Source organism: Ranitomeya imitator, chromosome 2 (genome assembly GCF_032444005.1).
Source record: "Ranitomeya imitator isolate aRanImi1 chromosome 2, aRanImi1.pri, whole genome shotgun sequence".
Taxonomy (NCBI): Eukaryota; Metazoa; Chordata; class Amphibia; order Anura; family Dendrobatidae; genus Ranitomeya; species Ranitomeya imitator.
Window position 1 is genome coordinate 743,451,119 of NC_091283.1, and position 18,643 is coordinate 743,469,761.

Below are 18,643 nucleotides of genomic sequence, written 5' to 3' on the forward strand. Positions count from 1 at the left end.
GGTGGCGGTTCAACCGTCTGAGGTCCAAAATTGGGCGGAGAGCTGTCTTTTTTCGGAACTACAAATAGTTTTGAGTAAAAAACGGAAAACCGCTGGTTGGAAGGTACTGGGACGATTACCCCTGAGGCTAGAAGGGAATCAACCGCCTGAAAAAGCCCTGGGACATGGGAGGGCTGTTTGGGTGGGCGGGAGAGGGGGGGGCGACGAAAAGTCTATTTTGTAACCTGATGTGACAATCTCCCTGACACAGGCGTCCTCGACCACCGATAACCAAGGCTCTGTGAACAGAAGAAGCCTGCCTCCCACCCTGGAAAGATTTCCAGGTGGTGGTGACCCGTCATTTGGAAGAAAATCTGCGGTCGCGAGAACTGGAAGATTTGGAGGAGCGGCCTTTAGCTCTCCAGTGAGGGGTAGGCCTGAAAAAAGGCTTCCTTTGGTCCCTTTGAGTGGAAGACCAGTCATGCTGAGAGGCACCACCTGAGGAGGCGAAGGAGCGAAAGGAATAGGGTCCCTTTCTATTTAAGGGACGCCTAGGCTTAGATTGCTGAAGAGAAGTGCTCCTACCGCCCGTGGCGTCCGCGATCATTTAGTCTAGCTGCGCTCCAAAGAGCCTGGGATCCCTGGAAGGGCAAACCTGTGAGGGATTTTTTGAAAGCGGGATCTGCGTTCCACGCCTTCAGCCAGAGGACACGGCGAATGACGACAATATTGTTGTTTGCCCTTGCAGAGCAAGCCGCCGCATCCAGAGAAGCATTCAGAAGGTACTTTCCAGCCAGTGAAATCTGATCAGCTAAATACGCTAGCTCCTGTGCGGGGGCCGAAGCTACAATGCCTCTGCGTAGGGTTTTGGCCCAGGCCGACACCGCTTTCGCCACCCAAGTAGAGGCGAAATTGGGGCAGAAAGGAGGTACCAGAAGCTTCAAAAGCCGATTTGGTTAGAGCCTCAATTTGTTTGTCCGTGGGGTCCTTTAGAAATGCCACGTCAGGAATGGACAGCACTGTCTGGGAGGACAATCTAGCCACAGGTGGATCTACCTTAGGAGATTCGGACCATTTGCTAACAAGGTCTGCAGCAAACGGGTATAAAATGTCTATGTTTTCTCCCTGGAAAACGTTTACCAGGGTGTTCCCAGAGTCTAGACATAGTGTTATCAAATAACTTATGGATGGGTAAAACTCTAGAAGGACGCTTCATCCTTTTGAAAGAAACGGAGATGTCCTGAGAAGCTGCCTCTTCCTCCTTAAGCTCAAGCGTTTGAATAATGGCTGAGATAAGGCTGTCAACCATATCCTGCGTTGCGGAAGTCTGATCTGCATCTGAGTCAGAATCCAACTGAGGATATATCTGACCCGACGTCCGCCTGCAAAGAGGGGGAATGGGTAGAGAGCAGTATTCTGGCTGACGCAGTTGGAGCTGGAGAAGTGGATGAAGAACTAGACAGAAAACGCTTTCTGGTTCTTTTCTCAAGTCTACCCCTGTGAAAATCTTGGACAGGTGCGAGCGAATAGCTGTGAGAAGCATTCGTGGCACTGGTGGCAGTAGAATACGTTCCAGTACCTGAACCAGGGACTGAGACACTTTAATCAGGTCGGAGACTGACTGAGACATTGCAACAGCCCACTCCGGCGGAGGAGGAGTGCAATCGTCCCGAGCATTAGGGGCCTCGGGTGAGACGGACATGATGGAAGGACTGCTGGAGAGGTATTCCAGAGTATGCTATGCACAGAAGGGAAAGCGCAGGATGCAAGCATCTGCTCGTGCAGAGAACGCGCCAAACTGTGGGGCGTGGCCGGCTGAAGAGAAACCAAGCGCCCGATAGGCCGGCAGAGAAAAGGGGGTGTGGCCTGCCGGAGCGCAGCCAATACCAGCGCTGGGCTGCAAGCGAGGTATGTCCAGCTCTGGGAACGAGGAAGAAGAAAGGGTGCGGCCTTCCAGGGTAGAGACTTGCCGAAATGGAATATGGTGGAAAAACGCGTGCTACGAGGAAAGAGGCGCGAGATTTAAATAAAAGAGAACCCGATGGCCCCCAAATCCCCTAGCCCAGTAACGGCGTCAACCTCTTAAAAGGGGGGAGGTCACCGCAGGTGACCATAGTCTTCCTCTCAGCCCACTCCGAGGAGAGGAAGGGAAAAAAGGCAAGGACTGGCCACCGAAAGTAAACATTAACACCCCAGGGTGACCCAAAAAAGTCCTGCCCAGCGGATCCGATGTAGGCGATACCACACTGCTCTCTCGGTTGCTTAATGCGGGGAATCAGGGTGAGAAGAACTGCACCCTGTAACCCCCAGAAGTGTATCTGAAACAAAAGGGAAAAAGATTAATAAAGACACACAATCCCTGAAAGAAAAAGAAATGTGGATCTGGTGTTAGATCCAGGTCCGCCTCCTACAGATACTAAGCAAAAAACTGAGTTGCCTGGTGCCTGTCGGTGGGTGTATACTGCCTGGGAGAAGTTACTTTTCTTTATTTGCATAGTGTCAGCCTCCTAGCGACAGCAGCATACACCCATGGTTACCTGTGTCCCCCAATGAAGTGCGAAAGAAAGACTTTTTTCTTACTGCATGGTGTTCGATTAACCCTTTAACAACTATAGGTGTCACGGATCCCTACTCCGTGGTGTCACTAATTCGTCACGTGCCTGCTCTCACACTCACACGTGACTTGGGGCCACACACCCGCTCATACGCGCTGCCACCACTCACCGAATAGACGGGCGATGAGTCCCAGAAATAATAATACTAATAAATACTAATAAAAATATGTCTATCACTCATAAGGCTCACACACCTTAGGCTATGGATTCTTTTAGAACATTCAAGGTTCAACTTGTTAAAGTTTTATACTTTAATAACAAAAGGGTCAGTGCTTACAATAAGAAAAGGTATAAAAATATGATAATAAAAAGACATACAACTTGTGTAAAACAGTATCAAAAACAGGAGAACACTTACAGAAATTATTTAACTGGTAGTTGCTTTCTGCTCCCTGAGGGGGGGTGAATGGAGATGGTGGAACACATCAGCTTCTCAGGCTGCCCTCACATGTGAACACAATTCTCTGTCTGCTGTCTAAATTTATAACTTTGGTCTGAGGTCAGGTTTCTAGACCGGCCCCTCAGGTTAATATCATAATTGCTGGCTTGTTGATTGGCCACGGCCGCTGTACTAATGAATATATATTATTTTCCTCTTGTGACCAGGTTCCCAGGAATAGATCACCTTAGGCCGCAATTTAGCATCTCCCCTCCAAGACCTCAGAGGTGCCAAATGTTACCTTCTTCTTGGCTCCAGCTAGACCTCCTGGTGTGATATGGAGACAATTTCTACTAGTCCCAAGGAAGTACCTATTAACACCTAAGTGCGACTTGCCTTCAGGACAGGTGTTACATTATCACTAGTCACACATATAACCCTAGACATATGTCACTACACAGATAGAGATATATAGTGTGTGTGTGTATGTGTGTATATATATATAGATAGATAGATAGATAGATAGATAGATAGATAGATAGCCCCATCTTGGCGAGACAGGCCATCGGCATTGCCATGATCAACTCCCTTCTTGTGCTGAATTGTGAAATCATATTGCTGAAGTATCAAACTCCATCTAAGCAATTTCCCATTGTCCCTAACTATTCTGTTGAGCCAACTCAATGGGTTATGATCTGTGATCACGGTGAAGCTGCGCCCATAGAGGTATGGTTGCAGCTTCTGCAGAGCCAACACGATTGCCAAACATTCTTTTTCAATGGTGACATAAGACACTTCTCTGGGTGTTCCTTTCCTTGTTGGTTCACCTGGCTGAGAACTGCACCTAGCCCATAGCTGCTGGCATCTGTCTGCACTACAAACCAGCGAGTGAAATCTGGGGCCTGCAGGACGGGTGAACACGGTCTGTCAAAACACACTGACATCTGCATAGACCCGTTCATTTGAATGGCTCTACGTGTGTCTGTGTTTCCGGTACATGAGAAAGCTGTCACTAGACATACCGGAGGCACTGACGTGTGAAACCGGCCTAATTGTAAGAGAAAATCTATTACCTGGCTTTGGCTTGGCCTTCGCAGCTGGGGCTTCATCCTCAGAGCTGTCAGAGTCATCACTGCTGGAGCTTTTCTTTCCCTTGGTTACCTTGTTAACCTGTGGTTTAGCAGCTGCAGGGGACTTGGTTGGTGGAGTCTTTGCAGGAGCGGTCTGTAGTATACATAACGAAAACCTCAATATAACCAGACTAGTCAAACGTCATGGCATTGTGCACTATGACTGTATAATTAATATTGCTTTACCTTGGCTGGCTCGCTGTCATCCGACTCTTCGCTGCTGCTAGTATCAGATTTTCTACCTTTCGCTGCTGCTATGTTCTTTGCCACTGGAGTCGCCTTCGCTGCTAATTTAAAGTAAAAATCATATTAACATCACTTACTAGGCACACTTCATAAAGCAACGTGAAGTCTTGTCTTTGTGGGTAAGCTGTAGATTTTTATTGGCACTACGTTGGGATACATACCACTTTTTGCTATCCTGCAGCAGAGGTTTTGTAGGAGCACAAGTTGGGAGACTTGAGTGCCTTCATTAGACAACCCAAACACCACCCCTCCTCTCTGCACACGTGACATTAACGTACATCACCAACAGATTAAAAACCTATGAAACTTTTCTGCTGCTTATCTATTGTTCTGTCCAGCTGTCACTGTATCCCTGAATTCCAAGCGGAGGAAGTTCACCAACCACCATATTGGGACACCCAAGAGATGGGTGTCTCAATATGGAAACTGCTACCAGCCTATTGAGCGGTACCACCAGTGGAACACCGTTCCACCACACACACTCTATACACAACACACACACACTCACACACATGCAGCCTCTTGCGTGGTACCACCAGCGGAACACTGTCGTGAACACGCCGCCGCAGAGATCAGCCGATTGATTCATCGGGCCTCCATCTAGTAGATTTATAAATGGAAAAGCAGAATCTAATCAGGTGAGCAGCTTGTACCTGGGGACTTGGCAGCAGGTGGCTGCTGCTTCTTTGGAGCTTCGTCTTCGGAACTCGAAACCTCAGCTTTTTTCTGACGTGCTGCTTTTACATTCGCAGCTTTCACCACAAGTGTGGCCTTTTTCTAAAGAGGAAAAGGAGATGAAAAATGAAGATCCAAGGTGAACTGCCTCATTTATGCCTGTGGGACAGGTTAGCTCAGGTCAGGAGAACAAGCGGTTGGCCAGGGTATTTCTCATCCTTCATAGACGTGTGAACCTGGCCCTTTTTTTTTTTTTATATAAGTGAGGAGTTGTAGTTTTAAATTACATTTCATTTAACCATACCAACATATTGGAAAAAAAAAAATCACATGTGCAGTATAATTGGAACTGGAGAGCACTACACAAATCCACCACTGTTGCTTTGCGTTTTGTTATGTTGTGTGATAAATATGATCTCGCGACAAGATTATACAGGTCAGCATGACTGTAGCAAAACCAAAGTTGTCAATTTTTCATCCTATTAGTTTTTTTTTTTTGTTACCAGTAAAATATGTTGTTTTCTGAGACCCGTAATACTCTCTATTTCCATGGAGCTTTAGGAGTTTGTTTTTTCGCGCCCTGAGCTGGTGTTTTGATTGATCTGATTGCCATAGTAATAGCCATAGTAACACAACATTTCCCTGCAATGGAGTCAATAAAATTCCACTACCAGACATTGGGAACAGCATTTAAGTGGTTTAACTGCAGAGATCGGAGCCAACTCCAGTTGCTGCAGGCACAGACAGATGCCGGCTAAGTAACACAACCGGGGTCTGCCTGGTATTAAGCTGGCTCAGCTGCTAAGCCAGCTTCATACTTACATTAGCGATCCATGACAAATGTACACTATGGGTGATTAAGGAGTTAATAGAATGTGTAACTTACCAGTGGAGCTTTCTTAGAGTCTTCCTCAGAATCACTGGAATCTTCGCTGCTGCTTTTGGCTTTCTTTGGTGGAGGAGTTTTGGATACGGGCTTTTTGCTTGCTGAAGTGGCTAAAATACACAAGAGAAAGATTAAATACTTACAATTCATTAACAAGTAAAAAATTAAAGGCTATGGATCCTTGACATTTTAAAAAAAACCTTTTTATCGTGCTATTGGTAGTCTATATTTAATACAACTGCACTAAGTTTGTCTGCAATCTTCATTCATTCATTTTTAGACCCATTGATACATAGTTTGCAGCCTGATACTAGTTTCAGATTTCTCTCTTGTGGGAGTGTCGCCCCCTCTAATGCGCTACTGTGAGCTGTGGGTACCAGAGTGCTGCAGTCTTCACTTACTTTCCAAATCAGTCAGGAAAATAAAACCAATGTGTCTGCAGGAGATTTCTGAAAACTCAGACTTTTGCTGGAACTGTATAATGTAGTTTAACATTTACAGAAAATAACTATTAAAAAATGCAATGTGTGAACATAGCCTTACAGTTTAGATACTTTTATCTCTACTGCAGATGTGTACAACCACTCGCTCTAGCTATCCAAGGCCTCATTCAGAAGTACGTGTTCTGTTCGGGTTTTACAAGGATACAACATGCACCCATTATAATCTATGCTGCCGTTTGTATGTCCTTGTTATTTTAACGGACCTTGTGAAGGTAAAAACTCTTGGAGACATGTCTGTTTATTTCTGGTAGAACGGAAGAAGAGCCAGTCATTGGACGCCTCCCCCTGTTTGGTGCGGGCTCCGGCGATGAGCCTCCACCTTTTCCGGCACATGACATGTGCCCCTAACAGCCACAGGTAGAATCGCGATCTACCCACGGCTGTTAACATGTTAAATGCCGCTGTCAAACTGACAGCGGCATTAAACATGCACCTGCAGGAAGCGTGTCATTACCTCCTCCCATCGGCGTCCGTGTCACATGACCACGGGTCGCCGATGAGTCGGCATGACAACCAGAGGTCTCCTGGAGACCTCTATGGTTGTCGCTGCCGGATTGCAATGAATGCCGCCTGGTGGTTGGCGCTCATAGCAAGTGAGTAATTCTGCTATACACAGGTGATCTAAGCATCACCCATATGTAGCAGAGGAGATCGAGTTATGGCGGCTTCTAGTCTCCCATGGAGACTATTGAAGCAATGCAAAAGTAAAAAAAAAGGTTTACAAAATATAAAATAAAAAAAATATAAGAAGTTCAAATCACCCCCCTTTCGCCCCATTCAAAATAAAACAATAATAAAAAAAAAATCATACACATTTGGTATCACCGAGTTCAGAATCACCAGATCCATCAATAAAAAAAAAAAAAATAAAAAAAAAAAGGATTAACCTGATCGCTAAGCGGCGTAGCGGAAAAAAAAAAAAAAGTAGTCAAAAAGCCAGAATTACATTTTTTTTGGTGACCATGACATTGAATTGAAATGCAATAACGGGCGATCAAAAGATCATATCTGCCCCAAAATGGTATCATTAAAGACGTCAGCTCGGCACGCAAAAAATAAACCTTCACTTAACCCCAGGTCACGAAAAATGGAGACACTATGGGTATCGGAAAATGGCGCAATTGTTTTTTTTTTCAAACTTAGATAATTAAGAAACATGTTTGGTGCCTTTGAACTCGTAATGACCTGGAGAATCATAATGGCAGGTCAGTTTTAGCATTTAGTGAACCTAGCAAAAAAGCCAAAGAAAAAACAACTGTGGGATTGCACTTTTTTGCAAATTTCATCGCACTCGGGAGTTTTTTTTCTTCCAGTTTTCTAGTACACGACATGGTAAAACCAACGGTGTCATTCAAAAAATAAAAAAAGTTATGGCCATGGGAAGCAAAAAATTTTAGGCAAAAATGGAAATACCCCCGGTCCTAAACGGGTTAAAGCATTTTAAGCTTGGAGAAAAGCAACACATCAGTCTGTTTTACCTTGTTTCTTTGCAGGTGGCTCATCATCTTCACTGGAACTCTCATCGCTGCTGGATTCCTTTCCAGATTTCTTAGCTGGTAAACCATTGACAGGATATTTCCTTTTCTTTGCATCTGGTGATCTGAAATTATATTACATGAAAAGATATGAAACACTTTACATAGAATGGGGAAAAGTGAGCCTGGATTTAAGACTAGTGCTCCTGAAACAATAAGTGCATAAACTTTGCAAGCAGAGGCGTAATAACTGCAGTCTCAGAAGATGTGACCGGGACAGGGCAGACACACATTCAGCTGAAAGTGTATTGTGGCACAGTGTATGGCAATGCAGAGGCCAGCAGCTGACGTTGGCGTGGTTGGCGTGCACGCGACAGGGGGCTTAAGCCAGCTGCCTGCTTCAGAAGGGGACGCTGAACGGCAGGGGAGCGGATGGGAAGCGAGAAGAATTGTTTCTTTTATTTTTATATATATGTATATATATATATATATGCGTTAAACAACAGCGGCAGAACATATATATATATCTCTATATCATGCATAAAGTATACACATACTTCGGTAACCTATATAGGAATGGAAAAAAATTCCAGTGGTAAGATGAGGAAAGATCATATAGACTTATCGAAAGCGACTTGCAGCTGTAATTGCTGCAAAAGGAGGCTCTACAAAGTACTGACTTTATGAGGATGGGGGGTGGGGGGAATAGTTGTGCACACTGAAGTTACAGTTATTTTGTTTTATCTGTTTGCTTCACAAATAAAAATAAAAGCAAATGTTCACAGTTGTGTAAAAAATAGTCCCGAAGACATATTACTTCAGTAATGTTACAATGCATATAGTACAGTAGCATATGTATGCTAAGGAGCATATTAACAAAAGGCAAAATGACTCAGAGCATATCTAGTATAACAGGAGAAAAATGAGACAAAGAACGTGCCAATATTATACAAATGTGAACAAACTTAATTAATATGAAAATAGATAAAAACAGAACTGTTATTGTGCATACATACAGTTCAGAGAGCAATCAATACATAATATAACGGCATGACAACAAGAGGTGTAGGACAAAACTCCAATTAAATAAGGACCGATACAATATGCCTGCACAGATGGGTTCTCATGGTATAATCTACTGAGCAGAATATCCTCAGTGACTGTGGTACGATATATGCAGCATAGGTATAGCCAAATAGGTTGGTAGAAGAGGCTAAAGGTACCGTCACACTCAGCAACTTTCCAACGATCACGACCAGCGATACGACCTGGCCGTTATCGTTGGAAAGTCCTTGTGTGGTCGCTGGAGAGCTGTCACACAGACAGCTCTCCAGCGACCAACGATGCTGAGGTCCCCGGGTAACCAGGGTAAACATCGGGTTACTAAGCGCAGGGCCGTGCTTGGTAACCCGATGTTTACCCTGGTTACCAGCGTAAAAGTAAAAAAACAAACACAACATACTTACATTCCTGTCGCGTCCCCGGCCTCAGCTTCCCTGCACTGTGTAAGCCCTGGCCGGAAAGCAGAGCGGTGACGTCACCGCTGTGCTCTGCTTTACGGCCGGCCGGCGCTGACACTGGGGGACGCAGGGAAGCTGACGCCAGGGAAACGTGACAGGAATGTAAGTATGTAGTGGTTTGTTTTTTTTTTACAATGGTAACCAGGGTAAACATTGGGTTACTAAGTGCGGCCCTGCGCATAGTAACCCGATGTTTACCCTGGTTACCAGTGAAGACATCGCTGAATCAGCGTCACACACGTTGATTCAGCGATGTCAGCGGGTGATCCAGCGACGAAATAAAGTCCTGATCATTCCCCAGCGACCAACGATCTCCCAGCAGGGGCCTGATCGTTGGTCGCTGTCACGCATAACGATTTCGTTAACGATATCGTTGCTACGTCACAAAAAGCAACGATATCGTTATGTGTGACGGTACGTTTAGTCATATATTGTATAAAGGGGAGGAGGGGTTTGAGAGCAAAGCAGATCTCAGTAACCTCTGTTGCTCTTAATCTTGCCCACTCCAAATAACCCAAACATAATACTAGCCATTCTGATAGGGACTACTAACATTCCCAGAGTGAGCCACAGTGACACGAAGGTGGTGTACCCGCACTGAAACGTGTGTTGGGGAGTTAGGTCCGGTCACGCCAGCCTGTCACAACATGGGTAATTATGGCTTATAACCTTCGTGTCACTGATATCCCGCCGTCCAAAACCAGTGAAAAACAGGATTTTTGGTTGCTTACCGTAAAATCTGTTTCTCGGAGCCTTCATTGGGGGACACAGGAACCATGGGTGTATGCTGCTGCCACTAGGAGGCTGACACTATGCAAATAAAAAAGTTAGCTCCTCCTCTGCAGTGTACACCCTACCGACAGGAAGTAGGATATTCAGTTAGTGAGAAAGCAGTAGGAGAAGCAACGTGTAAAAGAGAAAGAATAATAATATAATAATAATAATAAACTTTATATAGCGCCAACAAAATCCACGGCGCTTCACAGATTAACAGCTTCAAACACTCAGAGTGTTCAAAGAACTCAAACGTAGACAGTAAACAGAGCTGTTCAACTTGGGAGGGTGCTGTGTCCTCCAATGAAGGCTCCGAGAAACAGATTTTACGGTAAGCAACCAAAAATCCTGTTTTCTCTATCGCCTTTCATTGGGGGACACAGGAACCATGGGACGTCCCAAAGCAGTCCCTGGGGTGGGAAAAACAGACTTCCATCAGGTCCGAGGACTCACCACTGCCGCTTGCAGGATCCTTCTGCCCAGGCTGGAGTCCGCCGTAGTTCGTCGAAACGTGTGGATGGAAGACCAGGTTGCCGCTTTGCAAAGCCGTCGGCGAAAGCCCTGTGACGTACCGCACTGGAAGCGCCGACTGCCCGGGTAGAGTGAGACTTCATCTCAGGAGGGGGCCCTCTGTGCTTGACCCGGTAAGCTTCCAAAATTGCCGTTCTGATTGAGCGAGCAATCGTCGCCTTGGAAGCCGGCAGGCCTCTACGCACGCCATCAGGGATGGCGAAAAGAGAATCCATCTTTCGGAAAGCGGCCGTGCTAGCCAGGGAGATCCTCACTGCCCTGACGAGGTCCAGCCTGTTCAACGATCGCTCCAGAGGATGAGTCGGAGCTGGACAAAAGGAAGGTAGAACGAAGTCCTCGTTGAGGTGGAAAGATGAAAACCACCTCGAGAAAGGAAGGAAGGAAGGCGGAGGCCTGGGACCACCTTATCCTGGTGGAAAATCAAGAAAGGAGGTCGGCAGGAAATGGCCGTCAACTCAAAAACGCGGTGGATCGAAGAGATGGACCTGAGAAAAGCCACCTTCCGAGAGAACTGACAGGGAAAACTCCCTGAGAGGCTCAAAGGGGGGAACCCCTAAGAACAACCAACACAACCTTTAAATCCCATGAATCCACAGAGGCCCTGAACGGAGGGACAGCGTGGACTACTCCTTGAAGGAAGGTCTTAACCTGTGGCTGAGAAGATAAAGTCTTCTTAAAGGGAAGAAGAGCGCAGGAACCTGGCCCTTTTGGGAACTGAGAGCGAAGCCCGAATCCAGTCCTGCCTGAAGGAAAACCAAATGGAAGGCAGGGAAAAAGGACATAGGTGAAAAGCGGTTGGACTCGCATCAACGAAAGTAAGCCTTCCAGGTACAATAGTAGATCCTGGAAGAAGACGAAGGCTTCCTAGCCTGGATTATAGTGTGACTCATCCGGGCCGAAAGGCCGGACGCTCTTAAAACAGTGGAGTCCACAGCCACGCCGTTAAACTGAGCGACCGATAATTCGGGTGGCAGATCGGACCCCGAGACAGCAGATCGGGTCTGTTTGGAAGGCACCAGGGGTGTCCGCGAGAAGATTGACGATGTCTGCAAACCAAGACCTCCTGGGCCAATCCGGGACGATCAGAATGACCGGCACCCATCCCGCCTTGATCTTTTTCGACAGCTTGGAAAGCAAGGGAAGGGGTGGGAACCGATAGGGGAGCAGGAACTGCGACCAAGGAATGGCCAAAATGTCAACACCACTGTGAGAGGATCACGGGACCCTGGGCCGACCCGAGGGACCTCCTGTTCAATCGGGACGCCATGAGGTCCACCTCTGGAGTCCCCCATCGAAGAGCAATCCGACAGGAAACCTCCTGAAGTACCATTCCCCTGCCGCGAGGCCCTCGAAGCCGATGAAGTCGGCGGCCTAAATGTCCACGCCGGGGACATGCACTGCGGAGCTCACCAGGACCGTTGCCTCTGTCCAAAGGAGGATCCTGGAATCTCGGCCGAGGCCAGAGAACGCCGAGTCCACCCCTGGTGGTAGACGTATGCCACTGCTGTGTCATTGTCTGTCTGGGTTCGAATTGGCAGGCTGCTGAGAATCCTTACCCAGTGAAGGCAAGACAGAAAGATGATCCAGAACTCGAGAACATTGATCGGCAAAGAGGACTCCTGCGCCGACCAACAACCCTGAAAGAACAGGAGACAAAGCCCCGCGCCTCCGCCGAGCGGGCTGGCGTCCGTCGTCACCACCTGCCAGGGAACTGGAAGGAAGGATATGCTGAGAAGGATCTACTCTGGGATAAGAGAAGTGACCTCGGCCACCAGTCGAGGAACCATTTGACCCGGGAGAAAACCGGATCGGACGATGCAGGGAGAAGACAGACCTGTCCCCTGTGATAGAATAGCCTGCTGAAGAAGTCTTGAATGAAACGGGCGAAGGGAAAATTGCTTCCGATGTTGCAACCAACCTCCTTAGGGCCTTTAAGGCCCATCGGAAAGGAGGGGAGCCGAGAACCCTGGAGCAAGCGAACTTCCTGACAAAGGAGGGATATCTTGTTTTCGGGAAGGAAGACTCTGGTCCGACCAGTGTCGAAGAACATGCCCGGAGATACGAGGCGCTGAACAAGACGGAACTTCTTCCTGTTGACGAGCCACCCGCAACGGTTAGAATGTCGGGAAAGATGGATAGACTTTCGGGAGCCTGAAACCGAAATTCCTGAGCCTCCATGGAAGCGATTACTGAACGAGGGAATATCGTCCTGAAGGGTCTCCGACGAAACTTCTTGTTCAGCAAATTGAGATCCGGACTGGGACGAACCTTGTCGTTCTCTGTCAGTACAAAAAGATTCGAAGAGAAGCCTGTGAACCGTTCCTGTTCTGGGATGGGAACGATTACTCCGGATTTAAGGAGGGAAACAATGGCAGTAAAGAAAACCCGGGACTAGAGCGGGGTCTCTTGTAGGTTGGGATTTGAAGAAAACGATCCCAGGACCGTGAAATGAAGATTTTGTATCTAGAGGGAACAAGTGCCCTGGCCCATGCGACCTCTGCTGAGGAGACCCAGACGTCCCTGAGGAACAGGAGACTGTTGCCCAGTCTGAGAAACGGGCTGGGGTCTAGTCGTGGGTCATGCCTAGGTGGAACTTCCAGTCCTGGACCTGGAGAATCCACCTTAGGAGTAGCGGGCACGCCAGGAAAGAGTGAGCCGAAGAATACCTTCTTCTCTTAACGTGCCTGTGGCCTCTGCAGTTGCGAAGAAGAATCTGATGCCGCAAAACTACGAAAAAGGTCAAAAAGACCAAAGTAGCCGCCTAAAGGGAAGTAGGTGAGGTCTGGAGAAGGGGACTGGTGCCACCAGTGGCGTCCTTAATAATTTGGTCCAGCTTGGAACCGAAAGGACATGAACCTTGAAAAGGCAGGCTAGTGAGGGACTTCTTCGATGACTCTTGAGCCAAACAGTGCGACAGCTGGCAACAACATTACTGGGCGCCTGTGCGGCAGAAGACGCGACGTCTCGGGAACAAATTATTCCCCGGCATGAGTAATCTGGGTGGCAAGTTCCGCCAGCCGGCCTGACGGAGCTCCAGCTTGAAAGCCCCAACGGAGTTGTTTAGCCCCTCAGATACAGACTTCAAAACCCAAGTGGAAGCCAAAGCCGGGCATTGGGATGATGCGGCAGTTTCGAAAGCCGACTTCACGAAGGATTCCATGATCCTATCGATGGAATCTTTTAGAGCCGCCCACCGGACAGCGTAAGGACTGTGTTGGCGGCAAGTCTAGCAGCCGACGGATCCACAGGGGGAGAGGTCGTTCTCTAACGCCTCTCATTCCGGTTGGCAATGAGATCCGGAGGAAAGAGATACGAGACTCCAAGACGCTTGTCTCTTTGAGAACGTCTGGTCGAATTCGCTCTCTCTGGCCAGAAGCTCCTCGAATTCAGGATGAGGAGCAAATACCTTGGGAGGTAGTTTAGACCGTCTAAACGAAACCGCCTGATCTGCGGGTTTCGTAGAGGAATCTTCGATGCCACAGGTCTGATTGGTCACTCCAATGAGGCTTTGAACCAAATAGCGATTTGGTTCGAATCCGGCCCCAAATTATCCTCCGAAGGCGCATCAGAGAAAACCTCGCCTGACTCAGCGGAGGAGGATCGGGAGGACGCCGACCGCAGAGGAGGACCGAGTGGCGAGATGAAGCGAGAAGAGGACTCAGACCGGCGTTCCTGTCTGGACCTTTTGCAGCTAGCCTTGGAAGGCTTGGACGGAGCTTCCTGCGACCCGGTGCCTACTGCGGGGGTCTGCAGGGGTAACCGATCCAGCACGGAAACCAGGGTTTGAGACACCCATGTTAAATTGGCCACCGATTGAGACAGAGAGGAGGCCCAGCCTGGGATAGGTATCACTATGGGGCGGATCGGCTGGGGGATCCTGGGCGGTGGGAACAATCGGGTTGCTACAGGACAGACATAGCGGAGTGTCAGTCTGCGGTGCAGAGCTACTTACGGCAGACGAAATCCGGAGGAAGCTGTCCGGCTAGATGGTATGAACCTCCGGCGAGAAATAGACCCTTAGGCAGGAGGGTGGTAAGGCCTGCTGCCGTAATCTTGATCGATCTGCGTTGCTTAAAATTAACTTTCATTGCTGGGGTTCGAACTCACAGCTCTCTGTTTGCAAGCCTGCACACCTTACCACTGTACTATATCACTCTCTTGTTCCGGAGGAGGGGACTCGTGGTTCAGGAGTCCCAAGATGGCGCCGGTGGGAGGAGAAAAGGCGGTTCTCAGTGAAATTGTCGGGAGGGAGAAAAGCCTGCCCGACGAACAAGGAAAGGGGGCGGAGTCCGGCACTGACGTAGGCCCAGGCAGAAGCCGGGGCCTAAATTAGCGATCGGTGACCGGCATGGAAGGGCCGCAGCGGAGAACAGTGCGCCGCAGAAGGCGATGGGTGAGCGGCCGCCTACAGCGGCGGGAGTAGCGCAGCCGCAGGTCCAAAGCGGTGTGGCGGTCTGGCAAGCCGCCGCGCTGAGGGAGGATGAGCGGCACTGTAAGCGGCCAGAGGGACGCAGCTGCAGGGGGCCCGAAGCGATGCGGCGGCCGGCAAAGCCGCCGCGCTGAGAAGAAATGAACGGCCGATTACAGCGGCCGGAGCAGGGGAGCCAGAGAGGGCCGAAGCGATGTGGCGGCTGGGAAGCCGCCGCGCTGAAATGAACGGCCGCATAAAGCGGCCAGAGCGATGCGACGGCTGGCAAAGCCACCACGCAGAAAGGAAATGAACGGCCGCAAACAGCGGCCGGAGCAGGGGAGCCACTGAGGGCCGAAGCCGCCGCGCTGAAGCTGGGGCTGGGAAGCCTGCAGGACCTGAGGCGGAAAAACAGGATTTTTGGTTGCTTACCGTAAAATCTGTTTCTTGAAGCCTCCATTGGGGGACACAGGAACCATGGGTGTATGCTGCTGCCACTAGGAGGCTGACACTATGCAAATAAAAAAGTTAGCTCCTCCTCTGCAGTGTACACCCCACCGACTGGCATTAAACTCTTGAGTTAGTGAGAAAGCAGTAGGAGAAAGAACAAGGTTGAAAAACCATAACCACAAACTTGAGAACTGTAAACGTGAGAACAGTCAGAGAACATATAACAAAAACATTGGGAGGGAGCTGTGTCCCCCAATGGAGGCTTCAAGAAACAGATTTTACGGTAAGCAACCAAAAATCCTGTTTTCTTTATCGCCTCTCATTGGGGGACACAGGAACCATGGGACGTCCCAAAGCAGTCCCAAGGGCGGGAAAAACAGACTTCCATCAGGTCAGAGGACTCACCACTGCCGCCTGCAGGATCCTTCTGCCTAGGCTGGCGTCCGCCGATGCGTAGGTATGGACCTTGTAAAATTTGGCGAACGTGTGGATGGAAGACCAAGTTGCCGCTTTGCACAGCTGTAGGGCGGAAGCCCTGTGGTGCACCGCCCAGGAGGCGCCGACTGCCCGGGTAGAGTGAGCCTTAATCCCAGGAGGGGGCACTCTGTTCTTGACCCGGTAAGCCTCCAAGATTGCCATTCTGATCCATCGAGCAATAGTCGCTTTAGAAGCCGGCTGGCCTCTGCGCGTGCCATCAGGAATGACGAAAAAGGAATCCGTCTTCCGGAAAGTGGACGTTCTGTCCAGATAGATCCTCACAGCCCTGACAAGGTCCAGCTTGTTCAATGATCGCTCCAGAGGATGAGTCGGAGCTGGACAAAAGGAAGGTAGAACGATGTCCTCGTTGAGGTGGAAGGTGGAAACCACCTTAGGAAGAAAAGAAGGTGGGGGCCGGAAGACCACCTTGTCCTGGTGAATGACCAAAAACGGAGGACGGCAAGACAGGGCCGCCAGCTCGGAAACGCGGCGAATGGACGTGATGGCCACAAGAAAGGCTACCTTCCATGATAAAACTGATAGAGGAATCTCCCCAAGAGGTTCAAAGGGAGAAACCTTCAGAACGTCCAGTACCAGGTTTAGGTCCCATGCCTCCACAGGGGCCCTGTACGGCGGGACGGCGTGGGCTACCCCCTGAAAGAAGGTCTTAACCTGTGGCCGAGAGGCCAAGGTCTTCTGAAAGAGGATGGAAAGCGCAGAGACCTGACCCTTCAGGGAACTAAGAGCCAGGCCCGAATCCAGTCCTGCCTGAAGGAAGGCCAAAAGAGAAGGCAGGGAAAAAACCATAGGCGGAACGCGGTTGGACTCGCACCACCGGAAGTAGGCCTTCCAGGTGCGGTAGTAGATCCTGGAAGACGAAGGCTTCCGAGCCTGAATCATGGTGTGAATCACCCGGTCCGAAAGGCCGGACGCTCTCAGAACCGCGGTCTCAACAGCCACGCCGTTAAACTGAGCGACCGAGAATTCGGGTGGCAGATCGGACCCTGGGACAGCAGATCGGGCCTGTCTGGAAGGCGCCAGGGAGCGTCCGCGAGAAGGTTGACGAGCTCCGCGAACCAAGCTCTCCTGGGCCAATCCGGGGCGATCAGGATGACCGGCACCCCTTCCGCTTTGATCTTCTTCAACAGTTTGGGAAGTAATGGAAGGGGTGGGAACAGGTAGGGCAGCTCGAACTGTGACCAAGGAATGGCCAGAGCATCGACGCCCACTGCGAGAGGATCGCGGGACCTGGAGACGAACTGCGGAACCTTCCTGTTGACTCGGGACGCCGTGAGATCCACATCCGGAGTTCCCCATCGAAGACAAATCTGATGGAAGACCTCCGGATGCAAGGACCATTCCCCTGCCGCGAGGCCCTCGCGGCTGAGGAAGTCGGCGGCCCAGTTTTCCACGCCGGGGATATGCACCGCGGATATCACCGGAACCGTTGCCTCTGCCCAAAGGAGGATCTTGGATACCTCGGCAAGGGCCAAGGAGCTCCGAGTCCCCCCCTGATGGTTGACATATGCCACAGCCGTGGCGTTGTCCGTCTGGATCCGGACTGGAAGGCCCCTGAGGATCCTTTCCCAGTGGCGGAGGGACAGGAAGATGGCCCGAATTTCGAGGACGTTGATCGGCAGAGATGACTCCCGCAGCGACCAGCGGCCCTGGACCGTCAGGTGGCGAAAAACCGCACCCCAGCCGAGCAGGCTGGCGTCCGTTGTCACCACCTGCCAGTGAACCGGAAGGAAGGACCTGCCCTGGGAGATGAGAGGTGACGTCAGCCACCAGTTGAGAGACCGCCTGACCCGAAAGGAGAGTTTGATCGGTCGATCCAGGGAGAAGACCGACCTGTCCCACTGAGACAGAATGGCTTGCTGAAGGGGTCGCGAATGGAATTGGGCGAAGGGAATCGCTTCCAATGTAGCTACCATCCTCCCCAGAACCTTCATGGCCGAACGGAGGGAGAGAGGTCGAGGACCCTGGAGCAAGCGTATGTCCCGACAGAGAGTGGATCTCTTGTCTGTGGGAAGGAAGACTCTGCTCTGACGAGTATCGAAAAGCATGCCCAGAAAGATGATGCGCTGAGAAGGAATAAGGCAGGACTTCTTCCGGTTTACCAGCCACCCGAAACGGGCTAAGGTGTCGAGAACAATGGACAGGCTTTCGTGGGCCTGAGCGAAGGACGGAGCCTTGATGAGGAGGTCGTCGAGATATGGAAATAGGACCAAGCCTCTGACTCTCAAGATGGCCATCAGCGCCGCCATGATCTTTGTGAACACTCTTGGCGCGGTTGCAAGACCGAACGGCAGAGCGACGAACTGAAAATGATCTCGTTGCACTGCGAAGCACAGGAAACGGTGATGTCCGGGAAATATCGGGACATGGAGGTAGGCGTCCTGGATATCTATTGAGCATAGAAACTCCTGAGCCTCCATGGAAGCAATTACTGAACGAAGGGATTCCATCCTGAAGTGTCTCAGGCGAACTCTCCTGTTCAGCAATTTGAGGTCCAGAATGGGGCGAACTTTGCCGTCTTTTTTCGGTACCACAAAAAGATTCGAGTAGAAACCCGTGAAGCGTTCTTTTTCTGGG

At 49.8% G+C, this 18,643-nt stretch overlaps 1 protein-coding gene across 2 annotated transcripts in view; it reads right to left on the reverse strand.

Annotated features, from left to right (window-relative positions):
* NOLC1 (nucleolar and coiled-body phosphoprotein 1) overlaps nt 1-18,643 on the reverse strand; it is an 82,716-nt gene that overhangs the window by 53,082 nt on the left and 10,991 nt on the right. The window contains exons 3-7 of one of the 2 annotated variants that reach the window (XM_069753254.1): nt 7,892-8,013; nt 5,911-6,020; nt 5,003-5,126; nt 4,290-4,387; nt 4,047-4,197 (exon numbers count right to left, since the gene is read on the reverse strand). In XM_069753254.1, the coding sequence (XP_069609355.1) occupies nt 4,047-4,197; nt 4,290-4,387; nt 5,003-5,126; nt 5,911-6,020; nt 7,892-8,013 (605 nt within the window). Of the gene's footprint in view, nt 1-4,046; nt 4,198-4,289; nt 4,391-5,002; nt 5,127-5,910; nt 6,021-7,891; nt 8,014-18,643 lie in introns of both variants that reach the window. The other variant, XM_069753253.1, reaches the window with a different exon arrangement.